This window comes from Sorex fumeus, unplaced genomic scaffold (genome assembly GCF_029834395.1).
Source record: "Sorex fumeus unplaced genomic scaffold, SorFum_2.1 ptg000061l, whole genome shotgun sequence".
NCBI classification, from domain to species: Eukaryota; Metazoa; Chordata; class Mammalia; order Eulipotyphla; family Soricidae; genus Sorex; species Sorex fumeus.
In genome coordinates, this window is record NW_026606118.1 from 45,803,473 (window position 1) to 45,822,826 (window position 19,354).

Sequence of the window (19,354 nt, forward strand, 5' to 3'; positions counted from 1 at the left end):
TTTTTTTTTTCCTGGGGGCTCCCCCGCCCACGCCCCGACGCCGTTTCCTCCCTGGAGTCCTTCGGGGCAGCGGCCGAGGAGGAAGCCCGGGCTGGGAGAGCCTTGGATGTCCTGCCCGGGCAAAGACAGCCAAGTCGTGCGTGCGCCCGGGACCCGGGAGAGGAGCAGCGGATCGCCGCCCGCCCGCCGCGTAAGTGGAGCGTGGGGCTCGGAGGGTGCCCCGAGATCACCCCTTCCTCGGACGCTGGAGTTGGGGCTGCTCCCCGGGGCTGGGCTGGCCGCTTCGGCTCCGCTCTCGGCCGCTGCCTCCGGGGGGGGGGGCTGCTGGTTCTTCCCAGCCCGAGCCCCCGGCCGCGCGCAGACCCCGCTTGGAAATGCCTCTCTCCTTTGGGGGTGGAGGGGTCGTGGTGTGTCGGCTGGAGGGTTGCCTCGGATCTGGTCTGGCGGGGGACGCCTGTCCGCTCTGCTGGAGACGAGGGTCCCTAAACTCTCCACCACTCCCCGCCAGCCTTTCCCCAGACGCTCTGTCCAGACACACCAACTTCAGCCGCTGACGCTGACCGCAACCCGCAGATTTAAAAGAGGACACAAAGTAGCCCTGGCTCCTCTGATTAGACAGATTGGGACCGGAGATGGGATGCTGGCTGGCGGGGAAACGGGTGCGAGTCAGGGTTGGGTGGCGATGAAGTGTGGGAAAAAGGCTATTTGCAGAGAATCCTGGAAACTGGAGTGGAGAGTCGTGGAGGGGGAATTGAGCCGTGCAGAGACTCGGTGCTTTCGGAATCCAGGGCTTGAGGGGAAAGTGTGGGAAAACGGTCCCGAAATTCTTTTGAAAGGGCGGGGGCATGGCGGGGGGAGAAAGTCATTGCTTTGGAATGACTGGAGCTCCTCAGAGTACTGTAAAGTATGGATGACTTTAAGTATAGATGACTTTTCAAGTTAGCCGCTGACAATCATTCAGCAGGAAAGACGGTTACAACGGTTCTTTTGGACGCAGTGAATCAAAATTGCTGATATGAAAATAATCCACGCCTGGGCTCTCATGTTCATCAATGCTCAGAGGGCTGAAGGGATTCACAAATGCTACCCAGTAGCTGATGGTTTCTCAGATCTAGTGTCTAGGCTGTTTGTTGATTGGTGGTGTTCTGCAGTTATACAAATTGTCCTAATTATTTTGTCCGAGCTCATTCCGAGTTAATGCGCCTAAAAGGACACAGACAAGTTGGTAGGAACACTGAGCATGAACTTGCATGCCAAATAAACAAGACACGGAATGGCTCGTTTTATTATAATATTTGGAACCATGTTTGCAGCCAGTAAAAATGCTACATTACTTTTTATGTGAAGATAGACCGTGAACTCACTGGCTAGGCAAATAGGAGTCCTGCGTTTCTTTAAGTAAATAGCTGTCAGAGTTAATTCGGAAGCATTGAGAGGAGATAGACATGAGAAAGCTTTGTGTTAGTTTGCATTGAGATGTTCATGGAGATAATTAGTCCACCCCCCTCCCCCCCTTTAGAAGTGTTGAGACAAGTATGAATTTTTTATTCATGGAAAGTTGTAGACAGTCTAAACGGGTGCTCTCAGTTCTCTAAAGAGACACGTAACTTTTTCTATTTCCTTGTTTTACCAGGGACCACCATCCAGACTGCAGAGGATGGGACGCGAATGCCCAATGAGAACTGTAGATCCATTCTGTCAGTAAACATCCCCTCCTGCATTTCAGAACTTCGGGACTGAGCAGGGTGCTGGTGGTCATATACCTTCTTCACTGCTGTGGCCCCCAGTAGCCCTCTGGGGTCCTCGTTGACACAGTCTGTGAACGATGGCATCCAGTCTGACTTGCACCGGAGTGATCTGGGCTCTGCTCTCCTTTCTCTGTGCTGCCACCTCCTGCGTGGGCTTCTTTATGCCTTACTGGCTCTGGGGCTCCCAGCTGGGCAAGCCTGTGTCCTTCGGCACTTTCCGGAGGTGCTCCTATCCCGTGCACGATGAGAGCCGGCAGATGATGGTGATGGTGGAGGAGTGTGGGCGTTATGCCTCTTTCCAGGGCATCCCCAGCACAGAATGGAGAATCTGTACCATCGTGACAGGCTTGGGCTGTGGCCTTCTCCTCCTGGTGGCGCTCACTGCCCTCATGGGATGCTGTGTCTCTGAGCTCATCTCCAGGACAGTGGGAAGAGTGGCCGGAGGAATCCAGTTTGTGGGGGGTAAGTGACTCGCTTGAGCTGTTTTCCAGAATCTTAAAGCAGTTTTGAAGGTTGTATTCCAGGCCTCTACTGAGATGATCGCAGCCGGTACTTAGCATACTTGTGAGAAATAGACCCAGACTGGCTTTGATGATAGATTGCCCAAATTACAGATTTTTATTGGAGTTGCTTTACAGCCTCAAGAGCTCTTAATTCCCGCACATCCTTAGACCCATGCATTATTAGCCTGCTAAGTACCACCTATGTGAAATACTAACATCCAGGTTGTTTATAATGCAGTAGGAGAGATAGTTTGGATTTTATAGCTTCCTGCTTTTTATGTTCAACAATAAGCAATTAAGTATCGATGTCTTATAGGAATCATTACATTTTTCAGAGGAAAAGTGGAAAAAAATTTCAATTTCACATTGTTGTCACAAGCCTTCAGTACTTTTTTGGTGGGTGTGAAATTGACCCTTGCCCAATCTTAAACTATATTTGTAAATAAGTCATTGCTGTTTTAAATGAGAGATCATTTTTCATTAACAACTACGAATTTCAGCATGCTACAAATATTAACTATAGGTTTAATTACCACGTTAGGATTTTACTTTCCGGTATGTAGTTATAGTAAAGAAGAAAAAACAGAATTTTTGCAAAAGCTGTATTCTTATCTCAAACGGACTGGATAGTTTCACTAACACCAAAAAAAGGTCTGATTTTTACTTGGGTTTTCTCCAGCAAGTATTGCTTCAATATCTCTGGTCATATGGTTTTAATTATACTTTATATATATTTTTGCTGAGCTTTTCACCTCTGTTATTCAACCTGATGGACTGAACTTGGCTGATTTATAATTCACCCTGGTGAAATATGACATTGGCTGTAGATACTACAGAATGGAACAAAATAGGGAGCTGGAAACACATACAAAGTGTATTTTCAACTTCATTACAAAGTTCAAGTCTGTTACTTTTGTGTTTGGTGTTTTCTTACATTCCTTCTTTCTCTGTGAAAAACCTGGAAGGAGCATTAAAATGGGTAGATAGTTCTAAGACAGACTCTTCATATTGGAGAACACCCCTGCAACAAACGAGTTCAAAATATTTTTGATAAAATAAAAAATTTGGGACCAGAAATTTAGTACAGGGGTTATGATGCTTGCCTGGCTATCTGACCCCACTTTAATCATCAGCTCTACATATGGATGGTTCCCTGAGCACCACTGGGAATGATCCTTGAGCACAGAACTGAGCACTGGTAAGCGTGGATCCGCCAAAATCTAAGTAAAAATAAAACGAAGAAAAATAAAAATTTCATGTAACATTTTAAACAAGACAATTCTTGTCTAAAAATGCAAGTGGCGGAGCCAGAGTGATCGTGTGCAGGGTGAGGTGGTGCCTTGCACGTTATGAACCAAGCTTGATCCTGGATACTGCCTGTGGTCCCACAGCATCACCAGGAGGGAGTACAGAGCCAGGAGTAGCCCCAGGGCTCTCTGGGTGTGGCCTCCAGCTCTATGCCTCTCACATTGCAAGTGACAGAAAGTTTTCTATTTTGGAACAAAAAGGAGAGTTGTTTGTTGTTCTTTATTTCCTTACTGATGTAAGTCTACTCTTAGGGTTTTGTCCTTTATTTTTGCTTCTTGCTTTGCCCTAGAAAGCAATTTGGAGGACTTCACTCTCTTTACCTTATTGCTCTGGTGTTCAACTTTAGCAAAAGCTTGCTTGTGATGGGTATATTGATTGAAAAAATATAGCAAAATGACAAGGAAACAAAAAGAGTGGTACTGGAAGTAGAATATAAATTGTAGCACTGTAGCACTGTCCTCCCATTGTTCATCGATTTGCTCGAGTGGGCCCAGTAACGTCTCCATTGTGAGACTTGTTGTTACTGTTTTTGGCATATCGAATACCTCACGGGGAGCTTGCCAGGCTTTGCGGTGCGGGTGAGATACTCTCAGTAGCTTGCCTGGCTCTCCGAGAGGGGCGGAGGAATCCAACTTGGGTTGGCCGTGTACAAGGCAAACACCCTACCTGCTGTGTTATAGCTCCATCCCCCTAGAATATAAATTGATTTTGAAAACTCATTGATACCACAGATTTTAAGACTAGAATTAATGCCAGAAGTATTCACTTTTTTGTCTTTAAGAAGAAACTTGTGGGGCCGGAGCAATAGAACAGGGTAGGGTGTTTGCCTTGCATAGAACTAATCTGCATTTGATCCTGATCATCCCATATGGTCCCCTGAGTGTTGCCAGGACCGCTAGGGGTAATTCCTGAGTGCAGAGCTAGGAGTGATCCCTGTGCATCACAGGGTGTGACCCAAAAAGAAAAAAAAAAGAATAAGCTGGGTTTGCTGTTTGTGTTTTACTTGGCTCAGAAAAAATGCTTAGGCAGTTTCTGTTTCTCCCCTTATGGTAAAATTTACTTTTAATTCTTCTTTTCCCTTGTGCCCTCCCCCTCCCCTCTCCTCCCCTCCCCCACTGCACCAGGTTACAGCACAGGTGGCTGTTATTTCTGGCAGAATGGGAAAATGCTTACAAAGAGAAATCAGTTTTTATTGATTATCTTTAAAATGTATAATGAAGAAAGGCAACAGGAAGTGAATCTGAGACCCTTGAGATTTGTGATCTCCTTTTAAAACTATACATAGATTTTTTTTCGAATTATATAGAGCTAAATGTTCTACTTTACAGAAAATTCAAGAGGAAAGACCACTAAGGATGTATATATATATATATATATATATATATATACATGTATATACATATCTTGAAGAGGTCTGTCTTTTTCATTTGCATGTGCATTTTATGAACTCTGGCTCAGTAAGAGTTATGACATTAAGCTCAGGATATAATTTATTACTAGCTGTGTTCTCCTCCTTCCTCATATGATGTCATATCTTACAAAAAGAATTCTGAATGGAAAACCTAGGAGGCTTTTCCTACTTGAACCTCTGGAGGGTACAAGTAAGTAAAAACACCCCAGCGATCAAGATAATAGTAAATTTTATCATTAGGAATGAATAATAGGAAAGGTCTTGAAAAATTGCCAGTAATCAGTCATGTAATGATTAGATCAAAATATTACCCCCGACCCCCCCAGTACTTTGAAGAGAGTACCTCACGTTGTTTATTTCATAACCGTTGGGGTTTTTTAGTTATCAAAATTTACGTGGGAACTAATGTCATTTTACAATTTCTTTCGTGAAATGGGTGAGTTTTATCAGGTCTAAAACCCCAGCCCCGACCCCGTCATCAGTGAGTTCTCTGAGTCGTACAGAGAATGTCGATAAATATAGTGCAAGCATAGGGTGCTAGACTCCAGGGCGGATTTTCTTGCCAGAATGATTCATCCTGAAAGGTTATGTTTAGCTAACATTAGGGTTGCTCTGAAAACAACGGGAAGCTGGAGACGGGGAAGTATGGAGGCTCCCCGCCTGCCCTGCCTGCTGTGTCTGGGGTTGACACATATGGTGTAACATCAGGCAGCAGATCCCCTGCAGGACTTTGGAACTAGTTAAAGGACAGAGCGTCAACCTGAGTTTTGAATTGTCTTGCCGTGGTTGGGTAGAGGTTCAGATGTCACCTGTCAACTGATGGAACAGTGCAAAGTTGGCATTGTACACCCACCTTTGCTCACTCCGCTAATGAGCATTTGCTACTTCAAGGAATCGGTGACTTCTGTGTTTTTTTATTTGGTAAGTCTTTTTTTTTTTAAATTTTTTAAATTTTTATTTGTGAAACACTATGAGGTACAGTTGTAGACTTACAAGTTTTTGTGCTTGGGTTTCAATTATACAATGATCAAATACCCATCCCTCCACCAGTGCTCATTTTCCACCACCACGGGTCCCAGTATCCCTCCCACCCCCCATCCCCCTCATCAGGTATTTTTCTTATATTCTATCTTTTTTCTTTTTATGGATATTCCTTTTTATTTATTTATTTTTGTTTGTTTCTTTTTTTTTTACAGTTGTAGATTTACAATTTTTTGTGCTTGGGTTTCGATTATACAATGATCAGATACCCATCCCTCCACCAGTGCCCATTTTCCACCACCATGGATAATATCCCCCCACCCCCATCCTCCCATTATTTGGTAACTCTTAACACCAATTTTATTTGTCACCTCTTCATATAATGTTCGTCATAAGTTTTAAAACCAATGTATGGCTGACTTTTACCCTCAATTCCATTTCTGAGAAGTTATGTAGAAAGCCTCTAAGAGACATAATATATAATAAAATATTAGTATGCTTACAGTATGGAGTTGCTCTGAGTCAGAGTATTATGTACTTCTGAATCTTATTATGGTTCATAAGGAATTACTCATATTTAATTTTTTTTATTGAATCACAGTGATATACACAGTTACAAAGTTGTTCATGGTTGGGTTTCAGTCATATAATGTTCCAACAACTGTACCTTCCTTCACCAGTGTGTATGTCCCACCACCAATATCCCCAGTTTCCTTTCACTCTCCAAAAGGACAGAGCATCAGCCTGAGTTTTGAATTGTCTTGCTGTGGTTGGGTAGAGGTTCAGATGTTGCCTGTCAACTGATGGAGCAGTGCAAAGTGGCATTGTACAGGCACCTTTGCTCACTCTATAGCAGGCACTTTTCTTCTTTCTCTCTCTCCCTGTCTCTCTGAGTCTCTGAGTCTCTGTCTCTCTGAGTCTCTGTTTCTCTGTGTCTCTGTCTCTCTCTCTCTCTCTCTCTCTCTCTCTCTCTTTGTCCCTCTCTTTCTGTCCTTTTCCCATTGGACATCATGGTTTGCAATATAGATACTGATGGTTATCCTTTGTATATCCTTTATCTACTTTCAACATTCCGTTCTTGTCCAGGGTGATCATTCCTGACTATTATTGTCATACTGATCCCTTCTCTATCCTAACTGCCCTTCGTCCCCCACACACTTGTAGCGGACTTCCAGCCATTGACTTTCGAAAAATGAATGAATATCAAACTGGGATGTGTATGTTAGTAAACTATCTTATTTGTGTATTTTGCAAAGGAAATGTGGAAGAATATTTCAAGGCATAATAAGTCCGGAGGTTCTGTACTGGCACTGATATATTAGGGCTTGAATTTGTAGCTGTCGTCTTGGGAAATTGCCATCACCGTAATGAGGGACACTAAAGAGAGCCCCAGATTTGTGGATTCCATGTTTAGTTTGATTGTGACTTCCACAGATGCATAGAATGCATACAGAATGTCAATCAGATTAGATCCTTTCTAGTTTAGACCTGGCTCTTTTCTAGGAAACCAAGGGCGACCAGCTTTGCACCCCCCCCCCCCCCAACTAATTGCTAGTTAAATGCCAATCAAGATGGTAATGATGACAAATGTTTCTCTGAGCATCCCTTTTTCTCCGAGCTGAAAGCATCATTACCGTGCCAGAATCTCCTCTCTTCTGGGTCCCCTCTGGGCCTGTCTTTCACCGTTTTTGGATGAGAATCTCAACTCTGCTTCCCTTACTCCACTTTAAAACTAACCTGTTACCTGGGATGCCACACAATGCTCTTCTTCATAACTCTGGTAAGTGACAACTGAGGAGTAAGATAAATGATGTGTTGGCATATTAATGGGCAGAGTGACTTTTTAGTGACAGTGTCTTAATTCAAAGTAGTTGCTTTAATTTTAAGAACCAGGCTTTTCTGAGGCCAGCTGGGGGAGTTGAAAGGGCTCTTTTTGATCCTGTTTAAATTGCACCTTATGATTATTGCTCTGTTCATTTAACTTCCTGATGCTTACAATGGAAAGTCCAAGTAAATGGCTTTGAGCCAGGGTTTCTCAAACTTGACATTACATCATATCATCCAAAGGACTTTTGGACATACAGGTTACCTGGGTCCCCAAGAGTTCCCTATTTAGTAGATTTGGAGGAACTTGCTTTTCTAATGAGATTCTAGGTGTTGTTGGTTGATTCTTGATAACCCTATTCCAAGTTACCGACTTACTATTTCTGAAACTCTGATGACTATAGATGACTTTTTTAAAGAACTGTACAGTTTCCTTGTATCATGATCTGATATGAATATCTCAGCTCTGAAGACCTTCCTCTGTAGTCTGATAGGACTGAATATGTCCTTTTTTCTGTCACTTCTTATTTGGTGACAGAAAATTGTTTTCCTGGAGCTTTTTCTCTTACTACATATTTTATAAATATCACTTAAATAACTTAACTTCCCGTTAGTCGTCAATTTGCTCGAGCGGGCGCCAGTAACATCTCCATTTGTCCCTGTCGCGTGCTAGTGTAGCCCAATGGCATCTGTTCGCTCTGGGATCATGAAGAGCCTCAAACCGATCGTTCATGATCTTCACGAAGAAGTCTGACCATCTGGTAGGTGGGCGGCCACGTGGTCCTTTGACATCCCGTGGAATCCAGTTGGTAACAGCTCTAGTCCAGCGGTCGTCTCTAAATATCATTACGTGACCAGCCCATCTGATTTTTGACACCTTGGCAAATGAGACAGCGTCCCTGATTCTTGATCGTCGATGGATGTCGGAACTCCGGATTTTTTCTCTCATTTGAGTGAAACGTGATATTCTAAGCATAGCTCTTTCTATTCTTCTTTGGGAGACCTGAATAGCATTCTCATCCTGTTTGCGTAGGGCCCAGGTCTCTGAGGCATATGTTAATGCAGGAAGAACAGTGGAATCAAAGAGATGTGCCCAGAGCCGGAGGTTCTTCGTCCTCTTAGCTATTTCTTCGACGTTCTTGAAAGCGTTCCAAGCCGCTCTCTTCCTCCTGTGCAGCTCGGATGCCAGGTCATTTGTCATGTTGACCTCTCGACCTAGGTACACATAGCTGTTGCATTCGGAGATGGTCGTTCCATTGAGAGCGAATGGGGCATCAGGAACGAGGCTGTTTCTCATAAACATTGTCTTCGTAAGATTCAGCTGTAGTCCTACCTTTCCACACTCACGGTCAAAGTCGGCCAGCATTTGTGCCGCTTGGCTGATGTTTGGTGTTATTAAAACAATGTCATCAGCAAAGCGGAGGTGGTGTAGTTGCCGACCATCTATCTTCACTCCCATTCCTTCCCATTCCAGTCGTCACATGATGTTCTCGAGGGTGGCACTGAAGAGTTTCGGTGAAATGGTATCACACTGCCGCACCCCTCTCTTGACATCAACGATCACTTCTTTGTAGAATGGTGAGATCCTGGTAGTGAATCCGCAGTACAGCTCACGGAGGATCTTGATGTATTGGGCTTGAATGCCCTGATTGGCTAGGGCTTCAATGACCGCTTCTGTCTCAACAGAATCAAAAGCCTTCTTTAAATCAATGAACGTTAAACAGAGCGGCATCTTGAACTCCCGAGAAACCTCAATGAGCTTGGTTATCGTGTGGATATGGTCGATGGTGCTGAATCCTTTGCAGAACCCGGCATTATAAATATAGCATATATAATATTTACTATATACATTGTATATTTTTTCATTTACTATCATTCTATACCAGAAGCAAGGTTTTAGAGAGGGAGGACTCAAGATATTTCATATTTTATTTTATTATCGAATCAGTGAGATATGCAGTTCCAAAGTTGTTCATGATTGGGTTTCAGTCATACAATGTTTCAACACCCGTCCATTCACCAGTGTACATCAAAATAAGATCTTAATACAATCTCAGGAGTGTTCATGTCATTGATTTTTAGTAAGGAGTTGCTCATGGAGAAACATGAAGACCATATTGAAAACCAAGAGATGGACCAGAAGCCAGATCTTTCCAAGAAAAATGGAATGATTTGGGCAGGGGGGTGCTCAGAACAGCTGATCAGCTTTGAGCAGTGAGAAAATGTCTTCTGGTATTAAATGCCTTGGGGGGCAGATGATAGACTCTTACTGAGTAAACAGTACTTTCTAGGGCTCAGAACACACCATCCATCACAATTTCAGGTCCTTGCAGGTACACTGCTAAAAAGAGGAAGGAACAGGTTTGTGGTGGAGGGCTGGTCAGTGCACTTAGGGAACTGGGCTTTGCTAGCCTGAGAGGAGTGAAGGGGAATGAAGTGTAGACCCTCCCTTATTTATTTTTTATTTATTCATATTTTATTAAGGAACTGTGATTTACAAAGTTTTTAACAGTTGAGTTTTAGGCATAAATTTATTTCAACACCAATTCCTCCACCAGTGTCAACTTCCTTCCACCAGTGTTCGCTTATTCCCTCCCATCCCAACCCTCACCCCATCCCTGCCTGTCAAGTAGACAGGCACATTACAAAGTTGCAGTGACTTCAGCTTAGATCTCATGTTTTCATTGTTAAGTCTGTGTTTTGGATATACGGCTATACCGCTCACCCATATCACGGGTATAATTGAAACCCTGATGCCTGTTCACCCATTACTTCTCGTGATTTTCTTCTTCCATTGATTTCTTTCCTTCTTTGTACTTCTCCTCTCTAAACCAGGGACGATTCTCACTTCTTAAACTGTAGTTTGCAACCTCATCTAGGTCTTGTAGCTAAAATGGGCGTTAGTGGGAAGTTGGAAAAAGTGAAAGGTTTCTGAATAGTGTAAAGATCATAAATTAATTCAGAGTCAAATGTGTGATAAATACAAGGTGTTTTTGGCAGCCTGTACCATTTTGCTTTTCTGGGGTGAAAGAAGTCATGAGTGGAAAAGGTTGAAAGTGGCCTGGGATGGTAATAGGGACTCAGGATGATCACTGCAGGTAGCATATACTCAATTTGGACTCCAGATTGATTAAAGACAGAGAAATGAATTAACATGTCTTTGATGCAATCTAATTTTATCTGCTTGTGTTTGATGATATTTTAGAATGACAGTTTCAAATAGCAATCATCCATTTTATTTTTTCCACATTGCTTTTCTCTTCTAGAACTTGTCTTCTAAACTTTGGTAAAACTCTTCATTGTTTTCTAACTTGATGGCTTCTGAGGACTTTAGATCCATCATCGACATCAGATTTTGATAAAAGATGCTTTGAGTTTGCAAGTGTGGCTAAAGACACCAGCACTTATTCCCTCCCTATTGGAGAGTGCACAGCCTCATCCCAGAGGGAGAAACATTTTGCTCACTTCAAATGAATCTTGAGAAACTAGTTTTATTCACTTAAATATAATGTGTATTGAAGTGAATAAATCATATAATGTATTTAAGTGAACAAGCATTTTCACTTAATTTATTAACTTAAAACCTCAGATGATACCAGTTTAGTACATAGACTTACATTATCTGTTAAGTTTAAATTATCAATCTCTTTCCATCCCATTGCATCCCGTTATTTTGGGGATGGTGTGACATGAGCAGCCAATATGGGCCTTGTTGTTAAAACAGGTCCTTGGTAACTGTGTTTTTCTTTTTATTATATCACTGACCTTCTGTTACTGGTGATAGTCATCTCTGTGTTATACACCAGAAAATAGAACCAAATTTTCTCCTAGCTGTGCTTCAATGAAGACTTTTTCGATTTGTAGCTCCAGCTGCAAATTACAAATGTTCTATCAGTCCCAGATTGTGCTTTTCTTCCTTCGGTCTGCAACAGCCTAATGTTGCTAGTTCCTGCTTGCTTAAGGCATGTTCAAATTCCTGGTTTCATTTTTTCCCAGTGTCCTTTGTTTTTCCTTAGTTTTGAATTATTAATTTTTATTAATTTTTATTAGAGTTTTGAATTATTTTTTACTTCCTAAGACTATTTTTGAAGTGAAAAATAATGACAACAATTCCTATGCAGTGCGTAGTTATGCATAGATGCAGTGCAAAAGATTTTGCACCTGGAAGATCTTATGGTATTCACAGTTTTGTAAAGCATTTCCTAGATTCACTACAATTCTCCCCATCCTCGCCCCCACACCCACACAATAATTTACTTACTCTATGCGGTCTTTCTAAGACAGTCATTTGATTTTTCACTACTGTCCTTTTTACCACCAGTTGCCCAGCCACCTAGAGCCAGACACTACAATCCCAAGGCCAGGGAATTATGGATTAGCCTTCTAATACTTAAATTGCACATTGGTATGCAAATTTCATGACTTCATCTTTTCTAACAGTTACATAGTACTCCATTGTGTAGATGAACCAAAGTTTCTTTAGCTAGTCATCTATTCTGTTCTCGGGCACTCAGGTTTTTTCCAGATTCTGGCTATTGTAAAGAGCGCTGCAATGAACAAACAAGTGCAGATGTCACTTTGACTGTACTTTTTTGCCTCTCTGGGATATATTCCCAAGAGTTGTATTGCTGGGTCAAATGGGAGCTCAATTTCTAATTTTTTGAGAATCGTCCATCCTGTTTTCCAAAAAAGCTGAACCAGTCGGCATTCCCACCAGCAGTGAAGGAGGGTCCCTTTCTTGCATCATCTGGGCGAACACCGGTTGCTTTTGTTCTTTTGGATGTGGGCCAGTCTCTGGTGTGAGATGATATCTCATTGTTGTTTTGATCTGCATCTCCCTGATGATTAATGATGTAGAGCCGAGATAAGTACCAGGAGGTTTACTCCATGGCTTGGAGGCCAGCCACACATGCTAGAGGAAAAGGCAGCTCAGATAGAGAAGGGAGCACCAAATAAAGGTTGTTGGGAGAAACATGCTGAAAGTAGACTATAGACCAAACATGATTGCCACTCAATGCCTCTCTTGCAAACCACAGAACCCAAAAGGAGAGAGAGAGAGAGAACAAAATGGATGACCTGCCACAGAGGCAGGGTAGGCTGGTGGGGGGGATGAGGGGTGAGAGGGATGCTGGGACCCGTGGTGGTGGAGGATGGGTGCTGGTGGAGGGATGGGTACTTGATCACTGTATAATTGAAACCCAAGCACAAAAATTTGTAAGTCTACAACTGTACCTCATGGTGTTTCACTAATAAAAATTAAAAAATAAATAAATAAATAAAAATTTAGGCTGTTGCTACCCTAGTGTTACATGATCATCAGGACATTGGATAGCATTTAGAATTTTTATATGAATAAGTTGCTGTGATGGGAATTATAATAGATTCTTTAAAATGTATTATAAGAAGTGCCTTTTGATGTTTGTTCTATTACTAGTAAAGTGAAAATTAGTTGTAATTAAAAGATTTAATGAATTCACAGTAAATCTCGAAAAAAATTGCACATTGGTTAGCTGTCTTATATGATGTGATGTTATTCTATAAATAAATCTAACTAAGGAATAATTCATAATAAGTTCTACAAGAAAAACTTAAACCACACACACTCAAATGGGCCTTACATCTTTCTATAGTATCACAAGATGCATAAAATTTGCATCAACACAAAGTTATCATTGTTACACACACTGTACTTGAACTCTCTAGCGGGGCAAGCCTGTCTTTCTGTATGTATTGGTTTTAATCAGAAAAAAGTGAACAAAATTCAAGCAAAAAACTATTTTGGGGGGTATCATTTAAGTTCATTTTGTTCTCTTGAGGTATCACTCTGAAATGTGTTTTGAGGGGCATGAATTTCTGTGTACAATCAGCTGTTAATAGGAAAAAAATTTCAAAAGGTTTCAGGAACATGTAGATTTGAGAAACTTGGATATGGAAGAATAGAGTTGTTTTCAGTAGAACTTCACAGAATTTTAGTTTGTGATTGTCTATTACAAGTTTGGGGAGGGGTTGGGGTGGAAATCAGGAGAGTATGCTATTAGCTAAAGTAAAGTAAAAGTAAAGGCCCTCCCATTGATCATCGATTTGCTCGAGTGGGCCCAGTAACGTCTCCATTGGAGACTTTGTTGTTACTGTGTCTGGCATATCGAATACGTCACAGGTAGCTTGCCAGGCTCTGCCGTGCGGGCGAGATACTCTCGGTAGCTTGCCGGGCTCTCCGAGCTAAAATTTTAAGAATTTTCCTTACTTGACATCCTGAAGGAACCAGAGGGCTGGAGATTCCATTTTCATTTGACTTCATTAAGACTGGTAATTTATCAGTTTTTACAGATGAGAACACTCACTTAAAGTGACACCCAAAGTTATCCAATTAATTATTGGTTAAGTTGTGACTGTTGGCATCATAAAGTATGAATCAAAATCACATCTTATAATTTGTATAGAATTAATAATTTCTGACCATTGTGGATCATAAGACTCTTACTATGCAGGAATATTCAGTATTGTTTCCTTGGTGCTCAGCTTAACTACTGTCCTAATACCATGCAGCAGGATGTCACCAATTCTCTAAAAACTGCAGGCGAATGTTAATAATATAAAATGTAGTACGCAGGCATTGAGAGAGAATGCCAAAATATCCAATCAAAACAAACATATTGCTATTTTAAAAATTTGTTAACAGAATAATTTTATCTTTTATCGGTTAATGCACGGGCCAACTTTTAGGCTCCTGTGCAGGGCTTTTTTACTGAGGATAATGATAATGGTTAATTCCAGGGGACATTCCTGTTAAAGAACAGGACCAAGGATTTGTGTCCTTTTTTTAGAAGTGGAGGGTAGTGTTCTGTGTCTAATGCCAATTGGATTGGCAACTTCAGTCTACATGCAGCGGAGGTCTGTCTCAGAGAATGAGACAAACAAACATATAAGGAGACAAATAAACACACAGAGACTGTCTTGGACTGTGCTGGCTTAAAGGTCCCTTGGCAGTCATCTTTGAGCTCACAGGTCCATCATGTATTTAATTCAGTATTGCTCTCCCACTGGGCTCCCAACTGGTGACCCATTGTTGACAGAGACATTTAGGACAGTTAGTGAGCATATCAACATTTTAATGGGTATAGGAAGATCTCCCTCCCGTTGATCATCGATTTGCTCGAGCGGGCCCAGTAACGTCTCCATTGGAGACTTTGTTGTTACTGTGTCTGGCATATCGAATACGTCACGGGGAGCTTGCCGGGCTCTGCCGTGTGGGCGAGATACTCTCGGTAGCTTGCCGGGCTCTCCGAGAGGGGCGGAGGAATCGAACTCGGGTCGGCCATGTTGGCTGCGTGCAAGGAAGACGCCCTACCCGCTCAGAGGCTGGAATATTTTGCATAGCTATCAGAAGATAACCTTAAAATACAGAGCTAAGTCCTGGCAGTTTTCTATCCTGATTTTGCCTATTCTGCCCCTAGATCTAAAAGATCCCAAACCATCTTTTTCTATTCTTACCCTGGTGCACATTTACAGCCAGCCGTTATTCATTATCTGTTCTATTTTTATTTTCTGCTCTTCTATTCTTAACTGGTACTGGAAACTGCAAACCCTTTGCATTTTGATACCTAAATTATTTTACCTAGGGGGCATATCTCATTCTTGGGGGTATGTTGTTGTAACAGGAGCAAATCCCTACATCCTGCTTTGTTAACTTTTTTTTCCTTTTTGGGTCACACCCAGCAATGCACAGGGGTCACTCCTGGCTCTGCATTCAGGAATTACTCCTGGCGGTGCTTGGGGGACCATATGGGACGCTGAAAATCGAACCTGGGTCGGCCGCGTGCAAGGCAAATGCCCTACCCGCTGTGCTATCGCCCCAGCCCCTTTGTTAACTTTTTTAAAAAATAAAATACACTAGAAACAAAATTCTAGATAGGTCACTCTAACAGATTCTGGGGATTTCTTGGTGACTTTTTGTTTGCTTTTCAGGACCACAGTGGGTGGGTGGTGCTCAGGAGATGCTCAGGGGTTATTCCTAAGGGGATTTAGGGACCATGTGGTATCAGGGGATTGAACCTTGATCTCCTACACAGAAAACCCATTTTTAGTCCTTTCAGCTACATCTCAGTCCTTCTGGAACTTTTGAAGACTCATTTTTTAAAAAATAAAGTGCTCCAGATCTGATGTATTGATATTGATAACTAAATATTACGGAACCTAATTAGCACTGCCTTCTCGTTGTTCATCGATTTGCTCGAGCAGGTCCAGTAATGTCTCCATTGTGAGACTTGTTGTTACTGTTTTTGGCATATTGAATATGTCACGGGTAGCTTGCCAGGCTTTGCCGTGAGGGCGAAATACTCTCGGTAGCTTGCCGGGTTCTCCAAGAGGGGCGGAGGAATTGAATCTGGGTCGGCCGTGTGCAAGGCAAATGCTCTTCCGGCTGTGCTATCACTCCAGCCTACAGCAGTACAAGGGATAAAATTACTTGCCTTACATGCATGTGACCTGGGTTCAAAGAGAAACTTTTTTTTTTTTTTTTTTTTGCAAAGGAGAGGGTTGTTTGGATCAGGGTCGCTCCTGAGCACCGAGCCAGAAATAGCCGCTGAATAATCCTGGGAATGACCTAATCTCTCACCCCAAAGGAAATTAAAGACTTCCCTTTGTATACTCAATATAAGGTGGAAATTCTTTAATATCCTCTATAGAAGCTCCATCCCCTGCAGTCTCGCCTCTCTTTCACAAGGCAGATTATGCCACAAGGGTAGAGTCTCCCTGAGCAGAGACTGCCCTGACACCGGATATTCGCATACCCTAAGCTCTGTCTGGAATCCTCTTCCCAACTTTTAGGTTCCCGTTTATGTAACATCTCTAAAATCAGCTCTACCACTGCATTCATCTCCTCACACTTGAAGGAGTTTGTTTCAATTCCAATGTTTACTTCCAGACTTCAAATTCCCCCTAACTGTTATCTTGTGTAACACTGGAAGTCCAGTTATTCCCTTTAAATGGTAGACATCATTCCAGTTAGTGATTTCTGTTAAAATTCATAAAGTTCAACATTTGAGTCCAGGGATGACTTCATAACTTTAGCAAATAATTTATTTCCACCTGTCTCATATTTGCAACGATTAGGCAATACCAGATGCCTTGATGTATTAAAAGATATATAAAAATAATGTTGGATGAAAAGGAATTTATATTTGTGTTTTTTTTTTTGAATAGTGCTATCACTGTTTCCCCTGGGACACTGGTGATATTTAACATTATTAATTTAACAGTAACAATGCAGATAAATGTTGACTGGGGAGGAACAAAAACCAAGAAAGATAGTGAGGGGTCTGTGATAGCAGTGTTGTCCAGGGATGCTGAGAATTTCACTGAAGCTGTGAGAGTAAAGAGAAAGGACTGTGATGGTATTTCTGAGGAGAGTTGGCTTCTCTGTATTTAGATGATGAGGTGAATGAGCGAATACTTGCCTCCTGGCTTTATATTTCTTTTTATATAAGAAATAGCACTGTAGCACTGTAACACTGTCCTCCTGTTCATCCATTTGCTTGAGCGGGTCCAGTAACGTCTCCATTGTGAGACTTGTTGTTACTGTTTTTGGCATATCAAATACATCACGGGTAGCTTGCTAGGCTTTGCTGTGAGGGCGAGATACTCTTCGTAGCTTGCCCGGCTTTCCAAGAGGGGTGGAGGAATCGAACCCAGGTTGGCTGGGTCGGCCACATGCAAAGTAAAGACTCTACCCGCTGTGCTATCACTTCTGCCCATATAAGTTGTAATCACGCTTATTTCTCTCCCTTTATCTTCAGAGCATTTTCTAAAATGAGAATTTTGATGGCACTTCAAGTAGTGAAAAGTTCCTCCCATTGAACTTCACCGATTTCTTATGACCATAACATTCCTTTTTCTCTCCTTGGAAATGTTGAAAATAGTAAATGTACAAATACATAATAACATGTAGATGTAAGATCGCTTTCGTATATTTTGTTTTCATTAAATTATAGCACAATGGTAGGGCATTTGCCTTGCAGGCAGCCGGCCCGGCAGAGCCGGGTTTGATTCTCTACCCCTCTTGGAGAGTGTAGCAAGCTACCAAGAGTATCTCGCCCGCAAGGCAAAGCCTGGCAAGCTACCCGTGACATATTCAATATGCCAAACACAGTAACAACAAGTTTCACCATTGAGATGGTACTGGGCCCACTTGAGCAAAATTATTTTCAACTGTATTTTATTAAGAAATAAATGAATGTTACTATCAACATGTTTATCATTGAAACTTTCTGTGAGTTCCCTGTAGCAAATGAATCTTTTAGGGACCTAAAAGGTTGCTGTCTCAGCTGGAGTTAGTCCATTACAACTGCTTATTAAGGTAAAACTAGTTATTCCTTGGTTATTACCCGTGAGTTAATAGCATCTATGATTTTTAACTATGTTTTATGAGTTGCATTGAAGATTATGAAACTTGGAGTGTATTTTTGTCATTCGAGTGTAATTTGTAGTTCCCACGTATCTGTCACATGAGTTTTTAAAAATGCCTTTAAGCTCTAAAATAGTATGATTCTGTGATTAGTCTAAGTCTCCTTTCATAGAGCACTTTTTGGTGAGAGATTATAAGATATGATGGGCATGTGGTGATGGTTTCTTAGTGTGCCTGTAGTCTACCATTAAGCTACTGATACTTTTCTAAAACACAGGAGTCTAATGCTTTCTTAGAGTGAGATTAGTCAGACCCAAATGTCTTCCAGGTTGGTGGCAAATTGCACTTGACAATATTGGTGGACAATGTTGGTCACCCATTGTGTGGGGCATTTCAATTTCCTTTCAGGAGATGCAATCTGGTGCTTGGCAAGGAGGTACACAGTTTCTGGTAGAAGTCTTGCAACTGTTTCTCATTCTGGGTGCATTGGATCCCCATAACAATGATTGCTCCTTGAATTGTTTTTATTACCCTGCTTTTTGTGTACAGTTGTTTTGAAGACAAATAGGACATTTTCTGTGTTCTCTTCAGATTTAGAAGGGAACTAACAGGTGCCACTTTTTTTTTCTTTATAAGCAAACTAAAACTTTTACTTATAAACAAACTTCAATCTCATTATTGCATTATCTGGTCCAAATTGGAAACTGTAATCTTTACTTAGGTATTTTCTTCATCACCTGAATGGTTACTTTTAAGTAAGTAAGAATGAGTTCTAATAGTACAGGGAGGAAGATTAGGAACTTTAGCTGCTAGGGAAGGTAACCTGACACTCAAAAGATTTGCAACTGGAGACTTACCAGATGTAGTAGCATGAAGAAAAATATACTGAATACCACTGCTTTCTGTCATTGCTTTATTCAACACGCAGGTTTTAAAGTGTCTGCTCTGTATCAGGCTTTGTTCTAGGCACTGGAGATGAATGTTTATCAGAAAGGAAAGGTGATTGTCTCCCTGGAATTTTAGTCACATGAACTTTAACAAAACACTACCTAAAATAAATGGAAAGGTAAAACTGTGGTAAATGTTGGGAAGGAAAGGCACATCTTGGACATCCATGATCTCCATGGGATGCCAGGGATGCTTTCCTGGGGATGTCAGGTTTGAACTGGAACCTGGA

General features: G+C 41.8%; 1 protein-coding gene across 1 annotated transcript in view; it reads left to right on the forward strand.

The window, feature by feature from the left end:
• Positions 1–1,780: 1,780 nt before the first annotated feature.
• Positions 1,781–19,354, forward strand: part of LHFPL6 (LHFPL tetraspan subfamily member 6) — a 262,165-nt gene continuing 244,591 nt past the window's right edge. Inside the window, exon 1 of the mRNA XM_056126198.1 lies at positions 1,781–2,210. Coding sequence (XP_055982173.1) covers positions 1,826–2,210 — 385 coding nt within the window. The 5' untranslated portion in view covers positions 1,781–1,825. The remainder of the gene's footprint in view (positions 2,211–19,354) is intronic.